A 25,883-nucleotide genomic window follows, 5' to 3' on the forward strand; every position below is an offset into this window, starting at 1 on the left:
TTGCCACCGGCTTCTTTTTTATGCACTCGAGCAACAAATAACCCCAGAGACAACAGGAGGAAAATTAAAAAAAGAAAAAAAATGGGTAAGCTATTAAAAGACAAGGAAACTTAATAGAGCAAAGGAGGAGAAAAGGTTTGTGTTCTGAGAAGAAGGCAGGCAGCACTGAAAAATCATTCACCAAATAAATCAAAGAGCCGGCTTCGGCAGCAGGAAAGGGTTTAAGACACAGAGATATATGGGGGGTAGAGGGGGGAGGACAGGCAGAGAGAGAGGGAGAGAACCAAATGCTTATCTCCTCACCTCGGATGTATGCAGCTGTTATTGATGTATCTTCTTTTTCTGTCTAGTGATCCATTTCTTGCTCCCAATACACACATCACACAGAGGCTGCCACAGCCACTTCGCCAGAAGGGAGGGGAGGGAGGGGAGGGAAAAAAATGCAAGCAGCTCACATTTCAAACTTGCAAAGGGGGTGGGGGGTGGTGCCTAATGTGCTAGACAGCCTGTGTGTTGGCCCTGGTCCAGACCGACGAGTCTTAAAGAAGCCTCAATCAGGGTCTGGAGCTGCATGGAGATGCAACGGGTTTTGCAAAAAGCTCCACCAGAGTCCGTTCGGAGGAAGCTGCGATTTCATCCCACTTACCCTGGATTTTAGAGCATTTACTTGACTTAATCAATCAAAGCTGTCATTGTAATTAAAGAGCATAAAGGAAGAGGAGGCGGAGGCTTTTCAAAGCACAGAGGATTGGTATCAGAGAAGGAGGGGCCAATTACACCACATTTGTCTCTGTGCAAACACCAGCCCCACTAAGCCTTTAAATAAATAATTACACAGCAATAAAACATGTAAACTGCAGGTAGATGTGCCACCTGAGCCCTGTGTGCAAATAAAATAACTTGCACATAAGTCTGTTGTTGACATATGCTGCTGCATCATAATATCAACACAAAAGTTCATCCTTTTAGTAATGCAATTCAGAAGGTAAAACATATTTCACATGGCATTATACCACATACAAGCAACATATTTGGAATCATTTTCATTCTCATGGATTACACCTGATAAAATCAAATATTCAGTTTTTCAGACATATAATAATAATAATAATATTATTAAATAAAGATTTAATATATGGAAGTATTATAATAATCACTGGAAAGACAGTTGTTCAGAAAACTGTTGTTTACACCTTTTTCAAGCAAGGTGAGCCACAAATGTATTGTTGGAACATGGATGTTGGGATGTATTATCCAAGAAAACTGATGGACATTAGTTAATGGTTGAAAAAAGTGTGTTAGTGAGAAAATAGAATAGAAAAGAAACTCCTTTTATTGTCCCACAATGGGGAAATGTAGCTGCAGCAAAGCAATAGGCAATAAAAAAGGGTCACACAGGTGTAGACATTAAAAAGTGTATATTTAAATTAAAAATACAGAATAAAGTGAAAAAGGGTTCAAAGATAAAAATAAAAATACTGTACAGTAAGAGCAGAAAGACATTTAGAATGTAAATAAAGTTCAGTTGTTAAAAGAAGAAAAAATAACCAATGAAGTATAGAAAAAGCAGCAACAGTAAAGATGCACACAATGACAGCAGCATGTCATTTAAAGTGACTAAGAAAGGAACTGCGCAACATTAATCTGGAATCTAACACCTTTTAAACTTGTAAAGGAGGGATGAGGGTTATTAAGTCTTATAGCTGCTGAGAGGAAGGATCTGCAATAACACTCCTTTGTGCATTTAGGGTGCAGCAGTCTGCCACTGAGGGAGCTCTCCAGTTCAGCACCAGCTTCATGCATGGGGTGGGAGACACTATCTAACATACATGTTTTTTAAGTTAAAGACCTTTTTTTCCCCACCACCTGCACTGAGTTCAGGGGGCGTCCAATCACCCTGGACTCTGTTTACATGCCTGTCCAGGTACGTGCCTTGTGAATCTCCCCCAAAAGTTTCAGTAATCTGAGCTGAAAGAATTGGTGGCAGCATCATGCTGTGGGCAGCTAGTTTTCCAGCAGGAACGTTGTAGCTGGTCAGAATATAAAGGTATCATGGGGTATTTCAAATATGAGCCACCTTTGGCAGGAGATCTACAGGAGGGTTGAGAGTTAAAATGACTTGAAAATTGGGTGATGGTTCACCTTTAAGCAACACGACTCTTTTTACAGATTGGTTGCAGCTGTCACTATTGTGTCCGACGAGTCAAGGTCAGACAAAAAAATCAATAAAGTCCTCTGAGATTTGAGGTTGCAATATGACCAAATGCGAAAAAGTTAAGGCCCTGTGTCTAGGTGGTCATAGTGCATTTTTTTTTTTATCAACACCCACTCTCTCTTTGGTTTGCAATGCCTTGATAGATTAGAAGAAAAAAAAAACAACCCTTGATGTTCCACCTAAAGCACCCCTACATTCACAGGAATGAAAAACAAAACAGTAAGAACACTTTTTTACTTTAAGCTGACAGTGTTAACTACAACCCACAGTGTGTAAGGATTGAATGTCTTGAATGTGTAAAACGAGTGTAGCACCAACTGAGCCTGACCAGCGCGAGAACTAATTAACTGCTGAATGCCTGCTTTGGCTGTCGTTTGTTACATGGGGCAATGAATGGCTTGAGGAGCTGAGAAACTCTGGCCTTCTCCTCCCTCTTTTTAAGTAGGTGGTGCTTTTCACTCTTTTGAGTGGAGAGATTCCAACGGCCCAGTGAGGCACGATTGATTTGGAATGTGCCGCTTAGAAGAAATTGCAATTACTTTTTTTTCTTTGGTTGAAAACTCTTGAATAACATCAGGTGGTTTAACTGAAGGTCTAGAGGAGCTTGTAGTCTTATGAGAAAACAGAAGAGGGGCTGATGAGTTTATCCACATAAGTCAAGCTGAGCGATTTCCCACATCTCAGGTCGCTGCAGCTTCACGTGAACATCCTCACCCGGCAGTCGGACATTCTACGTAATCACAGATTAATAGAGCAGGCTAATCCCATTCACTGAGAGGTCACTATGAGCAGACAGGCACCCTTCCCCCCAACTTTGCTTAAAAAAAAGGGGGGGTGGACTGTCTGACACCCTCCCTCCTCCGCCCACCCTTTGAGTGTATCTATTAAACACATCAGCAGCTCAATTCATTGAATGACACACTGTTGAGTTTTCAATTCCCCTCTAATGAGAAAGGATTACATTCTCAACGTACATTATCTCAACTTCTATAAACCCTTTTACATATGCCTGCTGATGCCATCAATAAGTTGTGGTAATGAGGCCTTAATGAAGTTTTACCCTCTTGCAATAATAGAAAGCAAAAGCTAATTCAGTAAATTATTGGAGGCATTTCATGATTAATCAATTTGTCAAAGCTACAAGCTATTTCAGCTCAGAGCCGACTGTGAACATTGATTTCCACCTAAGCCCTCCCTCCCTTGGATCAATTTTGCAGCATGTTCAGGAGAGGCATTGAGAGGGTATCAACGGAAATGTAACGGCCATCGACTACACTGTGTCTGAGCCGGGGCGAGTTAGAGCTGGTGAACCAAATCTGATTAACTTATTAGCTCTCTCCTCTGATTTGATGGGTTCCAAGCACAGAAACTGCTGATTTTTCGCTTCCCTTATAAATAAAATGTCATCAAAAACCAAGCAGTCATAAAACAGATGCCTTAAGAGTTTTCCATTGGGTGACCACATGGGGGGCAAAACAAATGCAACAAAAGGAGTTTTACAGTAGGTAGGATATTGGGGAGAAATTATATCAATCTTTATAGTCAATTACATTTTTATCATGTATATTATTCTGACCTTTAAAGGTAATAAGTTTAATCATCAGCTGCTTCACCTGGCAGCAAATCCTGCCTAAATATTCAGACTAAAATCTAACAAAAGATATAAGCTTGTTTAACAAGAGCTGTAAATTTAAACCAACAAGCATAATGTTAGAACAAGAATAATAGTATTTCATGAACATTTGGTCCCTTAAAGAACAACTCACCCCCAAATCCACTTTTATTGTAAACAAGCTGAATACATATATGTCTTGGAGTGCTGTCTATATGTCCCAGGCATTATATTTGACAAATTAATACAGGTTAGCGAATGCTAAACTAAAATATAAAACTTTTCTAATTTTAGATTCAGATATGTAATATTTGCATCCTTTCAAAGTTGGATCTAAACACATAAATAACCAGTTCTTCAACATGTTCCCTAATATGCCTCATTTTTAAATCACTGTTGTTCAATAGGAAAGAAAAGGATGAGAGAGGGACAGCAGAGCTGGTACGAAGCGTCAGACATAAAAGGGTGGCATTCTCTGTATGATAAATCCACCACAGTGGTATTTTTATGAATAAATAAATGAAATTGCAACTCTTTAAAGCTTTTTGTTTCACTTCTTAAAGTGATTTTAAAAATTAGCAGTTGCTGCAGCCCGTGCCCTAGCCCTGTAAAGAGATGTTTCAAACTTTTAAAAAATCTATAAGAAAAAAAAACTTGGGCTTTTTTGAAAAGTTTCTCCCTCTGCAAACACTGACTCATCACATCATACCACCCCCATCATCCTCCGTCTCACAGCAACAGCCCCCGCTGGACATCAGCAGCAGGTCCTGCCTCCTGGGATATCTGTGGGAGTGTCCTTTAAGAGCCATCTCCTCCAGTTTCTACAGCGAACACTCGCTACATCTTAAAAACATCCCTTCTGTTTGCTTCTTAAGCATATCTGCAGCGCTTTCTTTTTAATCCATCTCCATTCCAAAAAATCAAACATTTACTTGTGCATAACTGTCCATGAAATGCACTTTGGGATGCTGCCCAAACAAGACCATGCTCAGGTTTCCAAATAACTAGGAAGCAGGAAATGATTCAGACATTGGATCAATTGGAAATCTTATCTAAGCCCATAAAATGGGCCCTTAGATTTGATTAAGAATTAGGCAGAATTACAACATTTGGCCATCTTAGTTATTTGCAGACAGACTGTTTCCTAACCCTTAGCTGAAATAACAGCGACATAGTTAGTTAAATAGATAGTTAAATTAGCTAAATAGAGGATCAGCAGTATAGTCAAGCATATGTTTCCAGAAAAAGTGGAAACAAAAAATTATCAGCTGTAAATGATCACAGATTATTTCTTATCCTTTAGCTTCTGACAGTCTATATATCTTTAGTTCCCACCATGTTTCAGCCTGCTTTCCTTCCAGCTTGTAAAGACCTTTAAAATATCTGAATTTTAGGCTTGCTATAATTCATCATAAACATAAAATGCCACCAGTTTTTAGTCTGGTTACTCTTTAAACCATAATTAAAAATGATTTGTTTCCTTCGGTCGTATAAATAAAAATGACAAGATTCAGAGCAAATATGAGCCAAACAAAGTTGGCAATGTTTTTTTTTGTTTTTTGAGGATCAGTACTTTCAGCAGCGTTAATTGGAAAAATACTTGGAATGTGACTTTGAGCCCAAGGCAGGGAAGTGTGACCAGATGGCAAAAGGATAAAACTCTGGTCTTACCTGCTGATTTTGGAGTGAACTTGTCCCTGTTGGCGGCGCACACGGCCAGGAGTCGATAGCCTAGGTCCAAGTCGAAGCCTTGCTGTGCTGCTACGCGGCTGACCACCTGAACACAGTCAAAGCAGACCTTATTGGCAACTTCTAAGATTGGCTACAATAGAAATACAGCTACAGGAATTTTACTTTTATAAATTGATCCCAGTGCCACTGAAGTTTTACTTGCTAATCCACAAAGTCCTTTTTTTTTTTTTTGCTAATTAATAGTATAACAGGATATGAGACATATGGGGAATTTCTAAGACAAAAATGGAAAGCATAAAGGACATGCCATTCCAAAAGCCTGTTCACTTTCTGAACAAAAAAAGCCTAGCTCGAATGCAGCTAGTGCAAAATTTTGCAGCGAGGATCTTGACATGTGCAATCAGAAGAGCCCAAATAACTCCTATCCTCAAAGCTCCACACTCGCTTTCCATTGAATACAGCATAAACTTTAAAATTCTGGTCCTGACTTTTAGAGCCCCGCAGTCTCACTTTTGTGCTCAACAGAACTTGTTAATGGTCCCACAAACCCATTTTAGGACGAGAGGTGATAGGTCCTTCCAACGCATCGCAACCAGACTGTGGAATGCACTACCGCTTTAACTGTGCATGGTGAACTCCATGGATGATTTTAAAAAACAACCAAAAACATTATTTTTTAGCCAAGCATATTTAGACTATTTTACCAAGGGTGCTATGATTGTATTTATTTTGTCTATATGTATTTTATAAGGTGCTGCTTTGTATTCTATGCCTCATATTGTACAGCACTTTGTGACGCCTGTCTGAGAAAGGTGCTGCATAAATAAACCGTACTTACTTACTATTCAAGTAAGTTAGAAAAGCAGTATCTACAAAAAGACTGCCTACTGGAAAGTTTGTCTTTTCCCAACAAACATTGAGGAGGCTCATTTGGTGAACGTTTTTAGTTTACTATTGTAGCATATTTATCTCTGGGAAATTTAGCCATCACCGTTTTTGACAAATTTTTCTTATGTGTAATGAAATGGGTTGCCTACAAATGTAGAGGCACCTTTGTATGTTGAACAGCCTAAAGAGCTTTAAAAGTGACAAATTAAAAACACTTTAATATTTGGGCATAAATGATCATATAAATGATCATATAGTAAGAGACTTTTTTCTTTCTGAATAGTCCTGACACTTCATGTGTTCTATTTAGTAAAGACTGGTTGGGAAAATCTCTCTATGAGCGTAATAATAACCAAAAGCAAGTTAAACTCTTCTGGAATGCTGGATTTTGCTTCTACTTGTGCTCAAGATGTACCTTTTTTGCAACATAAAAGACCCACTTCAGCTTAAATGATGGACACATCACTTGTTTATAACTTCCATATGGGCGGACTGACAGAAGGAGAAGAAGTAAATGCGGCCTCCAGTGCGGAGATGACCCATCGAGAGGAAACATGAGGAGATGCATCAACATGCCATCCGAGGCGATGTAAATCACCATAATGTCCTGCAAACGGGGCTTTGATTTACCTTCGTCAAATTCAGCTCAAAGAGAGCTTCTCAAATCTTAATGACCTTTCAGGATGTACAGGTCTGTGTGAAACAACTTCAAGATCTTACTTCCATCCTGCTCCTTCATATCTCCGCCGTCACACTTCAAGATAAGTCCTGAGGTTGTGGACGTGAACTTTGCTGCTTGCACCATGTCATTACCTTCAGTAAATATGGTCCTGACTTAACACCAGCTCGGAGTATGTACATCTGGGCTTTATTTAAAGGAATGTCCCACTAAGCAGAAGAAATATGAGCACAGTCAGCCTAATTAGAATCTGAACTACAGAGGGATGTTTTGCTAAATGGTAATTTCAGCGTAAAAAAGGGATTCTTATTCCAGGTCTTTAATTGTACCCAGTCGGTGCAGCTGAGGTGGGTTTGTCCACCATAAAGCCAACATGTGCTTCACATCTTCTATGTTAAACCCACCATCAGAGTGTGCCTTAAACCGCTTTATATCTAAGGAGTCAATTATGACAGAAGAGTGCATTTTTGTCCCCTTTATATAGATGAACATAAAGTCCATAAACATCTGGCTATATTTTTTTTCAAACAGTGAAATCTATTTTTTTCGAGTCTTTGGAAAACTGAAAAAATAAAGCTGTTCTTTTGAAAAAAATGAAACGATTTGATACCCTTAGTCTAAAGTAGTGGATAACTGTAAAGCGAAAAGGAAAGTCTAGTTATTGTATTTTCTTACATAAAAAAGAGTGACAAAAACATTTGTTTGAGTGAGTGGTAGTTGTTTTTTAAAAACAAAGTGGTATTTGTGTTGCACACTTCTAAATTAAAGCTGATATATTTAACACCTATCTGTGAGGGCTTAAAAATCTCAGAATACTAAATTATATCGTCTTCTGCTTTAAATCACTGCATGACTTTATCCCTGACCTTTCTGCCGTGTTTCTTGGCCTTCCTTGTGTGGATTGCAACACACCTTTGTGATGTTCTCGTACTGTCATAAATTGCTTACATGGGGAAATCTGCATACAAACCAGTTTCAATTAGTTGCTCTAGATTTTATTTAGGTGTTTATACAATTAAAGTTGCGATGTATGCAAATGCATGGCACATTTTTCGGGATAAAACATGCTCTGTTTTCCTCCCACCTTAAAATGAGGGCTATTTCTCTGTTTGTCTGTAACAATAGAATCATTTGGTGTGTGCTTTTGACGTGACAAGATGCTTTACACTTTTCCAAGACACTGCAGGTAAAATCAGGAAATCCACAGGATGGAGTGCTGTGTAATTTTGCAATTACATTAGATTAACTCGGGTCCATAGAGCTCATATACTAAAAGGAAGAAGCCGCGACATTTTCACGGCGGGGCACAAATTGAATTGGCAGAATGGAGGAGAAGTCACCTGCTGTTGCACATTAAAGCACCGACAGAAGCAGCCGCTCAATGTGTCACAGTGGCTTCACTGACTTTCCAGCACTGCTGTAGGGGATACAGGCTGCACTTAAAGCTGCAGCATATTTTTCTTTCATCTGTTGCTAGAAGCAGCGTGTTACGGCAAAGGTGACATGTGAGTGAAACACCTACAGTCCACACAAGCTTTCCTTTTGTTGGTGGTTTCCATATTTATAGCAATAAAGGGTTAAGTAAAGGCAATAAAAATATGTTTTCTTCCTTCCGATTCTTTAACGCTTCAAGGGTATTCTTGCATTACTTTTTTCTCATGTTTTCCTTAAATTCATAAGACTCAGCACAAACTGTTAATGAGGTTATTAAAAGAGGAGAAATCTGAGTGCTTCCTCTTGTTTGAAGTGTTTTTTTTTCTCAGTGACCTTATTGAAGACGAGGCAAGAAAACATTAGCTGCCTTTTGTCCCTGAGAGAGTTAGAAAAAGAGCAGACCCAGCAGTTGTTTTTAGCAGCTCTTTCCGCCCCCCCCTTGAAAGATAAGAGATCTACGGACTCACCGTTAGGCATCCCATCAGGCTTTGCTCAAAGGGGCGCTGGAACGCTCGGGGGTCTCCACACCAGTCCAGCAGCTCGGTTGCTGCCGTTTGGAAATTTGCTGGATTTTGTAAGTGCTGTGAGAAAAAGAAAGAGGGAGAAAACTGTGAAATGTCTCTAAAATCAATCTACTGTATGGAGGCAATGGGGTAAGAGACATAACTGTATTTATTATCTAAAAAATAGTAGGTGAGGTAATAGAAATTAAAGCTAGGCACTAAAAATGTTTTATTTATTCTATACAATTTCCCTGTTTTGATTATGAATTAATCCTTTCACAATGTCACTAGAACCACCAAAGAGTGGCCAGGAAAAGGAAACGAACTTCTTTTTAAAAACTGGCCCTCCTATTGGTAGAAATTATCTTCCAGGTTCAGCTCATATATTAGAATATCAAAGAAAATATATATATATTTCAGCGATTCAATACAAAGGTCTAAAATCATATTATATAGGTTTATTCCATACAAAGTGAGGCGTTATTTGTATTAGTTTTCTTTTAATTATAGAAAACATCTGATGAAAATCCCAAATTGAGTCTTTTCTCCGAAAACATAATATTCCTATTCCTAAAAAAATGGAGTTTAACAGGGAAATGCTATGGTGGCAGGGCTGGACAATAATTCAATATCAACATATGGCAATAGAATTGAATTGAACAGTGTAAGACTTTTTTTTTTTTTTTTTTTATATTCCTGCATTCATAACAGTCAAATACGATTACAGCATTTGTCACTGACTGACATTTTGGTTTGATGTAGTTGAATGTTTTTTGTTTTTAAAACAAATATTTCTAATGTGTTTAGAGAAGGTTTATAAACATGGCAAAAATATTTGTCTTTCTGTGGCTTTTATTTTATAAATATCAACATTGAGATTCTATTGTGTTTACCTAAATAAAAAATAGAGTAATATTAGTTTTGGTCATATTTGCAAGCCCTATGTTATGGCCAACATTATTATGATAAAAAATTATTATTTAACAGCTGTCCAACAAACAGGCATTAACAACTTCAATTGCAGTAGGTTAGTAAACTTTATTTATAAAGTACTTTTTTAAGATTTAAAACCACAAAGTGCTTCAAAAACAAAATTAATCCCACAAATCAATATTTAAGCAAAAGCACATTTATTAAGATGAATTTTTTGTTGTCCTTTAATAAAAGAAGTCATTAAGTCCACTAATCTTACTGCAGGGGGGAAAGGGAGTCCAAAGTTCACAGAAGAAAAGTCTCTGTCTCCTTTAGTTTTTAACTTGTCTCGGGGGCAGTCAGCAGGGCTTGATCACAGGACCTAAAGGTCCTGATGTAAGGATGCAAAAGTCCAGCGAGGAAAATTGGAGTGTGTCTATGAAATACTCGCCAAGTCAAGACCAAAATTAAAAGTGGATTTACATGACAGAATTTGAAGATCCAGTCAGGAGCCCAGCAGCAGCATTCTGCAAAAACTGCAAATGTTCTTGGGGGATTTTAGTTTAACATGTGTAAAGCATTTTACAAAAACCTAGATATGATGAAACAAAAGCACGGGTTACGATTTCCATCTCTACGAGTAAAACAGTTTACAGGTACCTTTCCAGCTATGAATATATTAGAAAAACAGGTTAACAGGTTCAGTTATTCTACCAAAGCCCTTTAAGCAGAGGATACTATCATTAATCCCAGGTGTGGGATTTGACACAGGCAATGACATCTGTTTAACATGGCAAGGTCAAAGATAGATTGACAATGATCATTAAAACTATGATTTTAAACAATCTACATCAATAATGGGAGAGGAAAAAAGGCTGAAATCAGTAGTAAAAGTTCTGTGGAAGAATCTAAAAACTGAAAGCTACCCTCTTTGAGATCTGAGGGCTTTAAAAAAGTTTGAGATGATTTGAAAATAATGCAATGATGGTCTGAGATTAAAATCTCATCAGAGCACAAGCAATTCACATTCACAATAAAATAAAAAACTAAGTCTATGGTATGTCCTTGTGGAGTAAGTGGATCCTGATATATCCTGAATAAGATGACCAAGTATTGTCAAGAGAAATAATCAAGAGAGACACCAAATAATGCCGACAAACTGGGCTTCATTCTCACTTCAGCAGTGCTACCGGTTGATCGCCTCCATAACATGACACAGTATCCCATTAGCTCATAGAAAGGGAGCCCATGCAAACAATTGAGTGCAAATATGGGCAAGATATAAAAATGTATAAGCTTAATTTGTGGTCTGCCTACATTACTGTATTTTGAATCCTATAAAATTGCTAACCTAATGTTGGGTATTTATTGGCTGAAACTAAAAATCATGAAAACTAAAATACTTTCTTGGAATAAAGCGCTGTGCATGCACTATAGAACCACTAACATTTACCTGCAAATTTTCATTCTACATCGCTATAAATAGCCACTATATAAAACTGGGAATAGACCCCCATACAGTACACAAATTATAGACCCGTTTCTTTACTTCCCCAATTTTCCAAAATCTTAGAAAAACTATTAAATAGGCTTGAAAAATTCATATATTACTATATACGTGATTGTGAATTGAACAATAATTTTGCTTGGGATCCCACTTTATGGTAGATAGATAGAAAAAACGGATTCCTCCATCACAAGTGGCCCACTCAACTGTAGATGCTTGCAAACCTCAAATATAAACAACCCTCAGTTGTAATCTGGAGCCTTTGGAGAAATTATGGACACAAACCTTTGTAGTGCACTTGCTCAAAACAGGAACAAATGGACTCCTACTGCACAGCATCAAAGGTAAATAGAGTGGGCTGTCACCTTAACGAGGGTGGCTGTCTTCTTGATGAGTATGTGTGCTTTGATTTCACTGTCAGAGAGTAGGACAGCTGCTTTTTTTCTGATTGCTCTTTAGGGGGCAGCACAGGTCAGGTTTTGAGAAGGATGCTTTCATATCAGCTTATGAAGGTGGAGTTTGACAAGGAGGTGGATGAAACCAGGCTAGTTTATTTTCCGCTTATGTCTGTCACTGTGTTGGCTGCTGGCTTCATACACGAAGAGAGCTCAGCTTAAAGTGAGACGTGGCAGGGATGCAGAGCATGTGCATTTCTGCTGGGTGAGAAAGTGAAACACATCCACAGATGCTAAATTTAGGGGAGTCTGGAAGCTAGACAACACACACAATCGGTGCACCAAGGATGGAAAAAAGAGGGAGGAGGAATACGTTAGAAGGGAAGGGAGAAAGAAAACACACACCAGCACTTGGGCTTGAAGTGATTACTGTTCTTTGCACTCAGAACAATTGGTCCCACCAGTGTGGCTGTCACTCGGAGAGCTTGGCACAGCCACACCACAGATGTTCCCCTCTTTATGGCCAAAGAACCACCAATCAAACCCAAACCAGTGGCCAACAAACACCCTCCTCCTGCTCCGTTACCCTATTGCTCCCACTGACTCAACATTTACACACCATTCAAAGCTCTGCTCAGTTTGAGGAGGGGAACAAAGATGGACAGGACGTGCAGTGTCCTGAGATGCACACACAGCCCTCTTCTGTAGTCACGTCTGGAAAACAACAAGCACATCTGCAGCCTAACTGGAAGTGACAGAGCGTGCAATCTGGCAAACACGCTTTTTCCATTCAGAAAAAAAAGAGGCTGCTGTTGTTCAACATTCATTGGCGCAACAGAGAAACATATTAATGGAGACAATTAACCCAGGAAAGGGAGTTCAGCAGAAGCTACACAAAAACAGCTGTGTGGTCTAAACAGTAGCGGCGTTGGCTAGAGTTTATCTTAAAATATGGGTCCTAAGCAGTCAGAGGAAGCGCCCGTGCAGGGAGAGGACAGTTTGCAGGTGTCTGCAGAGTCTCCCTCCAAGTATGCATCACCAGAGAGCATAGTCTGACAGCAAACTGGCTTCCCCACAGTGAGAAGAAAATACTATCTCCGAAATAGATACCAGCAGTATCAGGGAAGCCATCTTTTCCCCAAAGTGTTCACAATGGTGCAATTCTGAGATACAAGGGAAAAACAAACCTGTCAGAGAAAACAAGTGCTGGTATGTAAAAAGACAGGTGTTTTTAGAACCTCTTGTCTGTTTGGAGGTAAACCTGAGCAAATTTGGTTGCTCTTTTATATGTGAGCTCTTAAAAACTTGTGTGTTCTCTCCTTTTTTTTTTTCTCCAAATGCAAGGGCCACCTTTTAACTAATTATACAAATCTTTTAGATTATTTGTGCAGCAGCTTTTTTAATCCAGAAACTATCTTTGTCAATTTTAAAATGATGCAAAATCAGACAGAATGAATTGAGGATGTCACTCAATATAAGTTTTCTAACCTTGCCGCTAATACACATTTGAATATAGTTCTAGACTTTGACTGGGTTATATTAAAAGCTTAGTAGAGCACATAAAGTTTAGCCGTGGCCATATCTGTGGTCTGCCTGTAGGATGAATGAAATAATTATTATAGAATAATTATGCCTTAGGCTTGGCCTTTAAAGATTTTAAAATGGACATCATTTTGAGTATGCTGGCAAGGATTTGGGATAAAAGAATTAAAATTTACTTAAGATTTATTAAGAAAAATGTTAAGCTAAATCTGGACTTAGGAGGTGACACTTGATGTTTAAATTAGATTGACATCTTGAAATATATATATATAAAGAGGAAAAGGCATGGGAATTGATTTGGACCTCACCTAGAAAGTGTTGAGACTGGACTTTAGTGGATTTTTCTTAGGGTTATGAGGTTTGAGAGTGATAAAAACAGTGTATAATACCAGTTTTCCAATTTGTATTAAAATATAAAAACCTGTACCTTTTCTTTACACTTTATAAATATGTGCTAATCAGTGTTTCTCTGTTCGAATTGCAATAAAAAACAGAGTTTTGAGCTCTTATGTCGACAAAAAGGTTATAGAGGTATATAACACACTTCAGTCTATAACTCTCTTTATCTCTAAACACAAATTCTAACATCTCATTATTGTTTCATTGTCTTATTAGAAAAAGCAGCACGTTTCTGTCTAAAATATGAACAAAAGTAATATTCTGCTCCTGGTTCTTAAGTAAAAGATCCATCAATTCATTTGATAACAATGGGCTGAGTTTTTTCTTTTTTTTAAATTCCGTTATTGCAATTTTACAACGGGGCAGTAATTTAAGAATTACCACAGCAATGATTTTCTGATCTGACTTTCAACCTCCTGATTCAATCACATTGACAGATTCCAATTTCCTCCACTTTATCATCTCGCTCAGCAGCAATTCATCATTTGAGCAACAAAATCAATTTGTTACCCTGTCCGCCGCTCTGGCTGGGAGCAGTCACACGGACGTGTCGCATCTTCCAGAAAACAACACTTAACAATAGACCAGCCATCATTTGTATTCCCAGACCTTTCTTTGAGATGCCAAAAAAAAAAAATATTCTGTGTGCTACAGTTTCAATTAAAGCAAACAGCTGGATTGGTTTACAATATTTCCTTAATTATTTTAATAGCTTGGATATTGGACAATGGGGAGAAAGCGAGGGGGAAAAGATAGCGAGTTAATTGTTCTGATCTCCCCTGATGATCATCTTTGTGCACAGGGAGGAGAAGAGACGGCCAGCTGAATGGGCTCGGCGCTACTCTAATTGGCAGGACATAAATGGTATTTATTATGCGGGCCTTCCAAACCCTGATTGTCTGCAGCACAAAGCTCGCCTCTATTAGCAGGGTGCTGGCTCTTACTGGTCGATTTGAAATGACCCCACGCTTTAACCATTTATTAGATAGACTGGAGACCTACTCGTGTGCCATGGATCTCTCTAATTGGTGTGTTTACCCATGCGCTGCTTCCTTAGGCGCTAACATCAGGATGTATTTGTTTAAATTTTTGTCCTGCCGGGTTAATACATTTAACCTTCACACATTTAAGCTGTGTAAACTATTGTCAGACCCCTTTTTGTACTTCTGCGAGCCCTCTTAAAAAGACTCTCTATTTTCATTTCAACTAAAGGAGTGGATATTGAATTATTTAACACCCTGCTGCGATGTAACCAGACTGAGGTTGGAGAGTGTTTACCTCTCTTCCTCTTATTACTTAAGAACATGAACACCACACATCGTCTCAAGCTCCCCATTGGGTAAAAGGATTTGCCACTGACATGTTTAAGTACAACGAGCACCATTTCATAGTCTACTTCGTGTCGCTCTGAGGGACCTCAGCGCTGAGCGTAGACACAAAATGTGCATTTAGTTTAGGAGAAGGAATCAAATGGAACCCCCGCCCTCCATAGCCCGGGGTTAAAATGCTGTGTCACTTTAATTCTGCTGGTGATTTGTCCCATGGATCTGCTGAGAGTCAGCGGTGGAGGGTATTGTGGCGGAGGATGGGTAGCAAATGCTCTTTGACACCAGTCAGTAACCCGAGTCACACCGTAGTCCTGATAACAGGAACAGAGCAGATTAGTCACTTTGCTGTGGTGAAATGAGACCACTGAGGAGTTTGATAATGACTTTCTATACATGAGGTTAGAAATCTTCTACTTTTCTGTCTACTGTAAAGTCAAAGAGTCACTATTAGGTCATAATTACATACCTAAAATAACATAAAGGCCTTTATGTATAATCATGGCCTCAGCACAAAACAGATTTAGGTTAAATTCAGAAGTCTTATATTTGAAATGTGTGTCTCTAGAAATTCATATAAATAACAATGAAACAGTTTTTTTTACCTGTTGCATCACATTATTTTGTAAAGGCTTATAAATGAGTAAATGTAAACAAATTTAGATGTTTTCCATGTGTTGTCTGTAAAATGTATTATTTGAATTGTGTGTTGATTGTTTTAAGTTATTTGCTGGACGAACTACAAAAATTGTAGTTCAAATTTTTTTTTAAATGGCCCTAAGTTCAATCCAAAGCTAACAGAGAATTTGTGATTGGGGCTTAAATTAGGGTCATGGCAGAGAGACTTTCTAACCTCAAGGATTTATTGAAACAGATGAACCGTTAAAACACGTGTGAAAATGTTATAGCCAAATGTGTGGAGCACAAAGCACAGTGATCTTTGATTGCAGCATTATAGAAAACATACTCATCTCTAACTGGAAAGGGTGCAAATCTTTTTAACATACTATTTTCTAATATATTTGTTGATAACAATGTTTTTCCAAAAGTAATGCATCTTTAAAATTGTGTCTTCCCTTTTGAGAGACCCCATTGTGTCTATCAGAAACTAACTTCTTGTCTGAATGAAATTTCAATTTTACAATGATTTGCATAATTTGGGGCTTATATTGAGCATAACATTATCACCAAAATTCAATTCCGCTCTGCCTCACCTGCTTGATACACTGCAGACGATCATTGGTCTGCTGAATGTGTCTGTCCATCGACGGAATCGAGTTCATGTTGATTGTCCCCGTCTGGCCTCTATCTGCCAGCCATTAAACCGGAGAGCTCTGTAACAGAAACACAGACATTTGTTAAGGCTCAGCTCTAAGGGAAGCTGCTGATCACATCAACTCCAGGATACTGCTGCTGCTCTCTCCCTCTCCTCTCCCTCTGTATGTGTGTGTAGTTTGAGCTGAGCAGGGAGATATTGATTTGGCAGGTGACAAGCACCTCACAGAGCCCAAAGCATGACATTCCCTCTCAGCTCCTGTGACACCCTTAACAAGGCCCGGCAGTTGCCCCGTGCACCTTTGAAAACGACAGGCTGGACTTAAGGCAGGATGTCTGGCCATGTTTAAAGTGCCTCTGGGTGAAAATGAACTGAGGTAGGGAGGGACACACACACACATAATGCGTCAAACCTCACAGCCTGTCAGCATTATCACAGAGAAACTGCATGAAGCTCCTCCATCCTCCTCTGTGAGAACATTAACCTGGCATGTGGCTCTCTGTTTACATTACTTAGCCATTAAGTAATCTTTGGTTAACAATTATCTGTACTCTGGGTCTATCATGCTCTGCATACCCCCCCACTTCCCCTCCTCCACCTCCTCCTCTCCCAGTACTCGCTCTCCCAGAGTTCCCTAACAAAACCCCTTACAGCGCACTATTGATTCTGAAGCTGGAGCCCATAGAAACCCATTTCTTTGTTTTCATCCAGGTGGGCCAAACAATTAGGTTGTGATCTGACATACTACACATTATTATCACAAGGTTATCAGCTTTGCCTCCTGGACACTGATTTAATGCTGCATTCAGTGTCAAATAAATATTACAAAACAGTTGTCGGCTATAAATCAGTGACCTGCATCTTAAAGCGGAGGGGTGAGTGAATTAATGGGCACATTTATGAGGAGTGGGGAGCGTCTCCTTCCATCGCCTCCCCCCCTTCCTTCCATCTAACGGTGTCTCCTTCTTTCCTTTCTGTTGCTGCAGGGCCATCTAATCTCCCACACTCCTCCTTACCCTCAACATACATCGTTCTCCATTACCGATCTCACTGTGAGAAATTTCCCTGCACAAAGTACCTGCGAGATGACTGGAGAGAGTGAGAGACGGGGAGAAATAAAAAGAGAGGAGGCAGCATGCTGCACCATACCGATAATGCTCACTTAGGGGTCTCTAGCTGGATTTAACGGCAGGGCCGGTAATCTACTCCACTAGACAGCTAAAGAGCTTTTATGCTACCTATTGGAGCCGCTCATGCCTGTACTTGAGAGGAGAGAAGGGCACAGGAGTGCATTCCTCTCCATAAATTAGAAAGCTCATAAAGAAAAAGAGACATCCGAGGATATGTTTTTTTTTCCTTCTCTCCAATTCTGTGTTTGCAGATGAAATGTATCTGTTTGCTCACATTTCAGCGATCCCACACTTCACTCACACACTAAATAACTTTGTGATTGTTGGAGCAGTGGGAGTCTTTCGTTATAAGTTTGGCATCCTGGAATTTGATTGCTAAAACGAGGGTAAGAGAAAATATCATAGAGGTGTAGCAATCGGATTAAATTTTTGTAATCAGTGAAAAAAAGGTCAGAAAAAGCAAAATAGGACATATTTAAATGATTACAAAATAATATGGTAGACAATAGGAGTTATGCACTAAATGGATATGACATTATAAAACAGTGGGTAGCACTGCTGCCTTGCAGCAAGAAGGTTCTGGGTTCAATTCCCAGCCTAGGGTCTTTCTGCATGGAGCTTGCATGTTCTCCATGAGCATGCGTGGGTTCTCTCCAGGTACTCCGGCTTCCTCCCACAGTCCAAAAACATGACAGGTTAATTGACTTGTCTAAATTATCCTTAGGTGTGAGTGTGTGTGTGTGTGTGTGTGTGTGTGTGAATGTTTGTTTGTCCTGTTGCCCTGCGATGGACTGCCGACCTGTCCAGGGTGTACACCCTCTCGCCCGTTGACTGCTGGAGATAGGCACCAGCACCCCACTTGGGATTAAGTGTGTCAGATAATGGATGGATAGTAAAACATAAGGATATTAATATGTTTATAAAGACACAATGCAATATCAGTTAACACAAAGCATTATATTACTTTATATAGATGAGGAGAGAGATATTCTCTACACATCCCCTAGGAGTGCCCTCCTATAGCTCTCCCCTCTGCTTTCTCTCAGTGCCAGCAGACAGGAAGCTGATGAATGCCGGCCGTAGTCACCCTCTGCCACCAGCAGGTGTCTCCCTGGCCCTTCAAAGACCCAGCTTGTGGCACAAAGAAGGCGGAGTGGTGTTGCTTTAAGCCTTTACAAGCTCTACAAATCCTCAGCTGCTGCTTCCTAACAGGGCCCACTCAGCCCGCCACTGCCTGTCTGACCTTGTGGTTATTGATGAGCGAGTCAACCTGCTCTCTCTCTCTCTCCTCTCTCTGTCTACTCCTCTCCTCCTCCTTCTCCTCTCCCCCCACCCCATGTCATCTCTCTTACCTCCAGCAGTGAGTTAAAATGAGGGGGAACAAAGGTCTGAGTGCCATTCACCTCCATCTTATTTTTTTTTTGCTCAGTTACACATACATTTTTAACAACAGTTTTGATCTTGTCATCCTGTAAAACCGTTGACCGTACGTCTACATTTCTTTGCCTCTCAACTCCATAATTATACCGAAAAAATATTATGCGAGATGGGGTTCGGAAGTAATTGAATTTCCAGACATTCTCTTGTTCCAATTAACACTAGTCCTTTGTTATATCTTTTGCGACTACCGAGAGCCTATTTAAAGATTAACCCTCTGATGCAGTGCTGATAATAACAACAAGAAGCAATTATGAGCCTTAGCCTATTTACATGCTCTTTTCAGATGTTATCATTCCTTTTCTTTCTCTGATCCACTACCTGTGATCCTATTGGTTTCAGATAGGAATCCTGTCTTACAGTGGTGAGTGTGCGAGTGGGAAATTGGTGCAGTTATGTGCCTTACTTGAGCTTAATTTACTGCAAATTGCACGGCAGGCATTGCACAACAAGTAGAGCTGTGGATTCCTGCACAACAAAAGACACATGGTGTGGGTTTGTGTGTCTGTGTGTGTGTGCATGGAGGAGACTGGAGTGGGAGGGAGGAGAAAGAAGGAGACTCGCTTTCCTTCCCCTATTCAAGCGGGAGCTAAAATATATGTATTGAGTGGAAGCTGTAATAAAACGAATAGGGTGAGGAGATGCAGGCCGGGAACAAATATGAAAGGCAGTGGAGTATGGCGGCAAGGCGATGGAGCACTACCGGAGGATTGGATGAAATTATCTCTTTATAATCAGGGGACTTCTGCATGGCTGCCTCCTCCATTGCCCAGTGACAGATGAGGCCTACCCCCTTCAAATGGGCTTTTTCGGCTTGCTATCGAGCCCACCTCTGGGGTGAAACAATGTTTTTCTTCTCCCCTGTACAACCACTTTAAAGCTTTGCTTCCACTCACCACCCAAAGGAGCTTCTTACACAAGGCTTAAAAGTGGCCGCAGTTTAATTTAATGGCCAAATTGAGACACAACAAGGGACTTTGAGATGGTGGCGCCAAAACAGACCAATGTGGGACAGTAAAACATTGCTTCAGACTCATGATTCTTCAGAGTGAATCTCCAGCCTTTTAATGTGAGGAGTTGTGTGCCGCATCTCAGTGGTATAAAGTGAGAGGCAAAGCAGAGTAGACAATGATTAGCTTTATCCTGCCATCACTGCAGAACAAATGGATCAGAAACCCTCTCCGCTGAGCTGTTAAGGCGCAGGGAAGTGGTAAATAGATTTAATTTATTCCCATAAACTGTTTGTAAACGGAAACAGTCAAGCCTGTAGGAAGCCAGTTACTGTTGGAAAAGGATTGCATCCTGTGCTTGCCTTGTCTTTTTATTCTCACATTGCTTTGACCAGTGCTCTTCTTGACAAAAAGAGATGCACTCATCAGATTTTGTCAGTCGATATGGTTTCCTGTGATGTTTTACAAGCTAAATGTGTCTAAAGGACTACAGCTTCTTTTGTTAGATCCAGCTTACAAGATGTGACGTTAAAAATAACTCCAGGTAAGATCTGAACAATATTTTAGGGAAAACTCTGAATTTTCTTTTCTTTTTTTTTTTAAAAATAGTGTAAAGCTTTCACAAACCTCAATATGTGTTTTCTAATAAGTGTTGAATAATCCAGTGCAGATTTGTCTTTTATTTTCTTTCTTTTTATATTTGTTGAATTGTAGAGCTGTCTAATGCAAAAAGAGCATCACAGATGCTTCATGGTAATGTTTTACAAAAACATACTAAAACTTTAGTAAATCCAAACTATTGCTTTGAATATAACAGTTCTAAGTACAACAGATCTGTTAAGGATTGATATGTCTGAGCAACAAGGACCCAAGCAAGGGGCCACATATTAGTATCACATGATGGGTTGTTTGCCACTAGATTGTAGAAAACAACAGAATTTTAGTATTATTTTTTTTAACTAAAACATTCGCTTGTCCCCATTGGTGCTCTCCATTCATAACTTCCCATGGGTTGATGTTTTGTCTGCCTTCCAATACCCCCCAGACCCTGGGCTGTAATTTAGGTACTTTCAATTAAATTCAATTCAGTTTATTTATAAAGCGCCAATTCACAACACATGTCATCTCTAGGCACTTTACAGTTCAACCAGATCATACAGTCAAATTGATTCAAAGTTTTCTATCTAAGGAAAACCGGTTGATTGCATCGACTCATTGACTCGAATGCAATCCCTCACACTAAGCATGTTTGTAGCAACAGTGGAGAGGAAAAACTCCCCTTTAACAGGAAGAAACCTCCAGCAGTATTTTGTATTTTGAACTACAGATGATCAAATTAGGTCTACACTAAATAAAACCAGTTGGTGCTAAGAGAAAAACCAAGAAGTCGAGACAAAGTTTGTGATAGCTGGTGACAAAATGGTGTTACAGCGTTATAGTGGTGTTACAGTGCTTACAAACGGTCCCAATCTCATCTGTAACTTCATTAGCACTTCTTCTGTTTTGGACCACTTACTCAAAATAGTGCAAGAAAATAGAATAAAGATTATCCAACACTGTTGTAACCGATTGTTGTCCAACAGCCTGTTGAATAGCAAGTTTTATAAACTCCATAGGTTAGAAACTACTGCCTTTCTTATTTAAAATAAAGAGAGTCTTAGATATAGATACAGGATGTCAATTTAACACATTTTAATAAATTAGGAGTAAAACTTTAACACTTTAACACTTTCTGATATAAATCAAAAATAGCCTATCTGTACCTTGAAAACAGGTATTTGTTCCGACTCAAGCAGAAAATGGCAAGATCATCCCAATTTATTCATCAATGTTTCACCATAGATGACTTGCTGCTTAACAGCCAAAGTCAAGCAAGATAAATTTGTTGTAACAATCAGATATTTACTGCATATTCCTTTTCTTCATATATTTTATTTCTTCATGTTTGCAGAAAATCTTTCAAATCTTAAAGTTTTTCCCCTGGTGAGAATCCTTTAAATAAATTAATTTGGGAATATGGAGACCAGAAGCCATGTTGGTTCTTTATACCGACCACACACACACACACACACACACACACACACACACACACACACACACACACACACACACACACACACACACACACACACACACACACACACACACACACACACTATCACAGCATTCTCACCTTCCCCTGAGTGCTGGACCTGCATCATGATACCATAACAGCACCCTCAGTCACTCCTAATGTGCATTACAACAACACTACAGGCAGGATGTTACACCTCCGCAGAGCAGTGCGAAACACCCCCTGCAACCGGCACACAAACACACATACACACCCACCCACCCACCCCACACACACACACACCTCAGTGATTGAAAGCTACTAAGCCAAGCCCTGCTGACACTATTAAAACAGAGCAAGGTGGCCTGAGCAAAGAAATCAGCATCACTCTCGAGCACCTTATGGGGACACAGTGCTCAAGGTGATTTTGTCCCTGAGAGTCCTGTGTTGTAGGTGAATTAAGCAATAAAGGGGTAATCTGTGCCATCATTGACTCGGGTTTTGCTGTTTGCAGCACTTGCTTTAGGGTGATAAAGATGAGGGAGGAGGAGGCGAAGGAAGCATCTCATCACTCTCGTGAATTTAATGAGCTTTGATTCTGAGATGTGTCTTGTTTTCTTCCAACTGTCAGCTGAGATCCCTTCTTTAATTATCTCTGCATTGTAAGGAACCCCCCCCCCCCCCCCCCCCCCCCCCCCCCACACACACACACACCACCACCACCACCTCAAGTATTTCATTTGGGGAGGGCACCTCTAAGAATCCAGGTGTCCGCCTGGTGAGCGGCCAGGCAAGGACAAAGCTGTGTTTGTTGGAAATGTGGACGAAACGCTGCCGCTTCTATTGTTGCTTTGCAGAATGTGCCATAATCCCCCGGCAGGCTCCATCCAGAGCTGGCACGGAGGATAAAATGAGCTGCCTCCTACTCGCCCCCACCTCTCCCACATCCCCCTTCCTTTCCTTTACACACATATGGACACACAGCCACTCAAGTGCACGTGCACGCACTCACTCACACCTCCCCACATGGCTCCCTAACAGGCTTGGGGATGGATTTCTTTTATTTAATGTGGTTTGGTCTGCAGATCCAGAGGCGACCGTGAGCGAGGGAGGGCTTCCAATCGTGCCACTTCACGCGCATATAATCTAAAGGAGCCCTGCTGCGACGGCCGCTGCTCACTGATCTCCCGTTTTCCCTCTGTCTTTCCAGATCTCACAAATTCCCCTCCCTCCCTTCCTTTTTGGCTTCTTACATATTTTTTTTCACAGCTCACATAACCAATTCTTAAGATTCCAAACGGGAGCCCCATGTTCAGTACACAGAAATTGTTCAACCATCAGGCACATCTGCAGCATGATTAGAAAAGCAAAGGAAGCGTGGTGGTAGAAACAGGAGGGTGGGATGGCAGAGACCAGCCCCTCCCTTACATTCTTTTTTTTTTTTGTGCAGGAGCAGAAAACAGAGGGCCGGGATCATAGAGGGGCCCAAGCAATATCTCTTCTCTAACCAAGTGTAACGTTTCACCAAGTCTCAGAGGCCGTTCTCATCTGTAATATCTGCAACTAAAAAGCACATCAAGTAAAAGTTCTGTAAAAGCGTAACAATGTTGATACTGCTCTTTTCATTGGTTTGTAACTAACCTCAGACAGTTGATCATCAAATGATCATGTTGGCCAATATGTTAATTTTTTTACTTTTTAAATTTTTTTTTAACTCTTAAAAACAAGATGACCGTTATGATCCAAGTGTCCACAGGAGTTCCTCAAGATTCGATATCATCCATGTAGGAAAATGCTTGTCTCTTACAAAAATATTTCATCAAAGCTTACTATCAGGTCATCTGCTCTTTACTTTATATAGAAATAATCTTTCTTATAATGAATAAAATAATTTAAGCTGCCAGCTCAAAAAGCAGTTTTTTTTCTAATATACTGTAACTTCTTTTTCCTTCGTCTGTGTATACGAACTTTATCATGATTATTTGTTATATTTATAGTGATCACTACAAAAGACGCAAAAGTGTATAACTAAAAAGTTTTTGCATTGAATATTTTTCTTTGAAATTATTTAAATCAATTTCTAATCTCATGGAAGCCACATTGGACAAAAATGGAAATAAATGAAAACATTTCTGAAAAAAACTGTTTTGTCAGTCACTATAGTCTATCCAGAACTGCTCAAGTGGAAAAGTTTTAGTTTCACCTGGTTTAATTTCATACAAAGTCTTCTTAAGGAACCTTAGGCTATCTGATTATTAATCAATTCATCAAAAAAAGTCACCAACAGATTAATTAATTTGCAAAAATAATTGTTAGTTGCAGACTTTTTTTTAGGTCCACCTTTCTTTTCTCTATATAAATTATCTGTGTAATAATCTATCAAATATTCTAAGCTGGTTCTCAAATGTTATGTCCGCTCCCACCTATTTTCTCTGGATAATCACAATAGCTTGTCAGGGCTGTACATTATGGAGCTGTCACAACTTGACGATTTAACTGGCGTATGCTGACGTATGAATTGCATATGTTGGATAAGTTATGGGTAAGTTTTGTATAAGTTATGAGCACCTTGAAGCACACTGGTACACGTCGATATACGGCAAGTACGTCAATTTCTTGACATATGCCAGTGTATGCTCATACGTGGTCCATAAGTTACAGGTAAGTTATTTGATTGTTGACACACGTTAAGTGTTAGTTACTCATAAGTCATGGTGTCTAGCTTATCAGACCTGTATCATTCCTATCATAGGGTGAGGGTGATTGATCCTTCCTGCGTTCACACCCACGGCCATGACCAAAAAAAACTTCCTAGCAGACATGACGCTGAATCTGGTGTGACTGTAAACCTCTTTTCTTCTGATTTCTTTTTTTTGGCGGGCGGTAAACAGAAGCTTGGTTAATACCGCATCTGCGAAGTTTAGAGAAATCTTGCGTTTTTTATGCAGGCCGGGCGCCTCCAGGCGCATTGCTGCCCCCATCAGGACACTGGCTTGTGACGTTTCATGGGCATTATGCTGTGGTGTGTTATGCATAAGTTAGGCTGCGATTGGACATAAGTTCTGGACGTTTTGAATAATGTATATGCACAAAATTGACCAAAAAAACACATAGCGTTCAGTGTATGTCAGCGTTTTAGAAGATTCTTGGATGTCGGCATACTCTGGCTAAATCATCAAGGTGTGACAGCGCTATTAGAGCCACTTTTTGCATAAATATTAATTCTGACAACTGAAAATTTTACATGTAAACTGTTTGTCATAATAATGTCAGCTTAACTTTAAAAGGCCTGCTATACTGAGTAATCTTTCAGCCTTCTCACAGTGTCCACAATAATACACCAGGGTAGAGTCCTGCACGGGTCGAGTTTTATCAACCCGCACCCGCCCGAACCCGTTAGGATGACTACCGAACCCGACCCGTCACCCACGGATATCTTCAATTCAAATCCTAACCCGACCCGTTGATATTTAACCCGCAACCCAACCCGTTAACACATCAAGTAATAGGCTATAGTACGCTGCGCTGCAGAACAGAGCCATTAACACTGCAGCAGACGTGTATGCACTGACTGTGGCCTTTTTGGAGGGAAGCCCACACTGCCGGCAGGGCTTTAAGCTACAACAAGGGTGACCCCAGTGCCTGATTAATATAACATTTCTGATGTCCATAACAACACACACGCATAAAAAAAAAAATCACCAACTACCCGCCCGCACTAAAAAAACATCCGCCCAACCCCGCGTACCCGTTTATTTTTATTTATGTATTTTTCACCCGCAAAAGAGCATTTTAGCCGGTGACCCGTCGGGAACCCGCGGGTACCCGACCCGTTGCAGGACTCTACACCAGGGCTCTGAACCATTTTATTTTGATTCTTCATGCAATCTTTATTTTTGTTAGCTTGTTTTGATATAAGGCTAGGCAAGGCTAT

At 39.9% G+C, this 25,883-nt stretch overlaps 1 protein-coding gene across 2 annotated transcripts in view; it reads right to left on the bottom strand.

Annotated features, from left to right (window-relative positions):
- LOC119774913 (zinc finger MIZ domain-containing protein 1-like) overlaps positions 1-25,883 on the bottom strand; it is a 135,511-nt gene that overhangs the window by 25,643 nt on the left and 83,985 nt on the right. The window contains exons 2-4 of one of the 2 annotated variants that reach the window (XM_038272642.1): positions 16,318-16,437; positions 8,988-9,101; positions 5,499-5,604 (exon numbers count right to left, since the gene is read on the bottom strand). In XM_038272642.1, the coding sequence (XP_038128570.1) occupies positions 5,499-5,604; positions 8,988-9,101; positions 16,318-16,386 (289 nt within the window). In that variant the 5' untranslated portion in view covers positions 16,387-16,437. Of the gene's footprint in view, positions 1-303; positions 445-5,498; positions 5,605-8,987; positions 9,102-16,317; positions 16,438-25,883 lie in introns of those variants that run through there. The other variant, XM_038272644.1, reaches the window with a different exon arrangement.

The sequence above is a fragment of the Cyprinodon tularosa genome, unplaced genomic scaffold (genome assembly GCF_016077235.1).
Source record: "Cyprinodon tularosa strain WSP-4 unplaced genomic scaffold, ASM1607723v1 ctg84, whole genome shotgun sequence".
Classification (NCBI taxonomy): domain Eukaryota; kingdom Metazoa; phylum Chordata; class Actinopteri; order Cyprinodontiformes; family Cyprinodontidae; genus Cyprinodon; species Cyprinodon tularosa.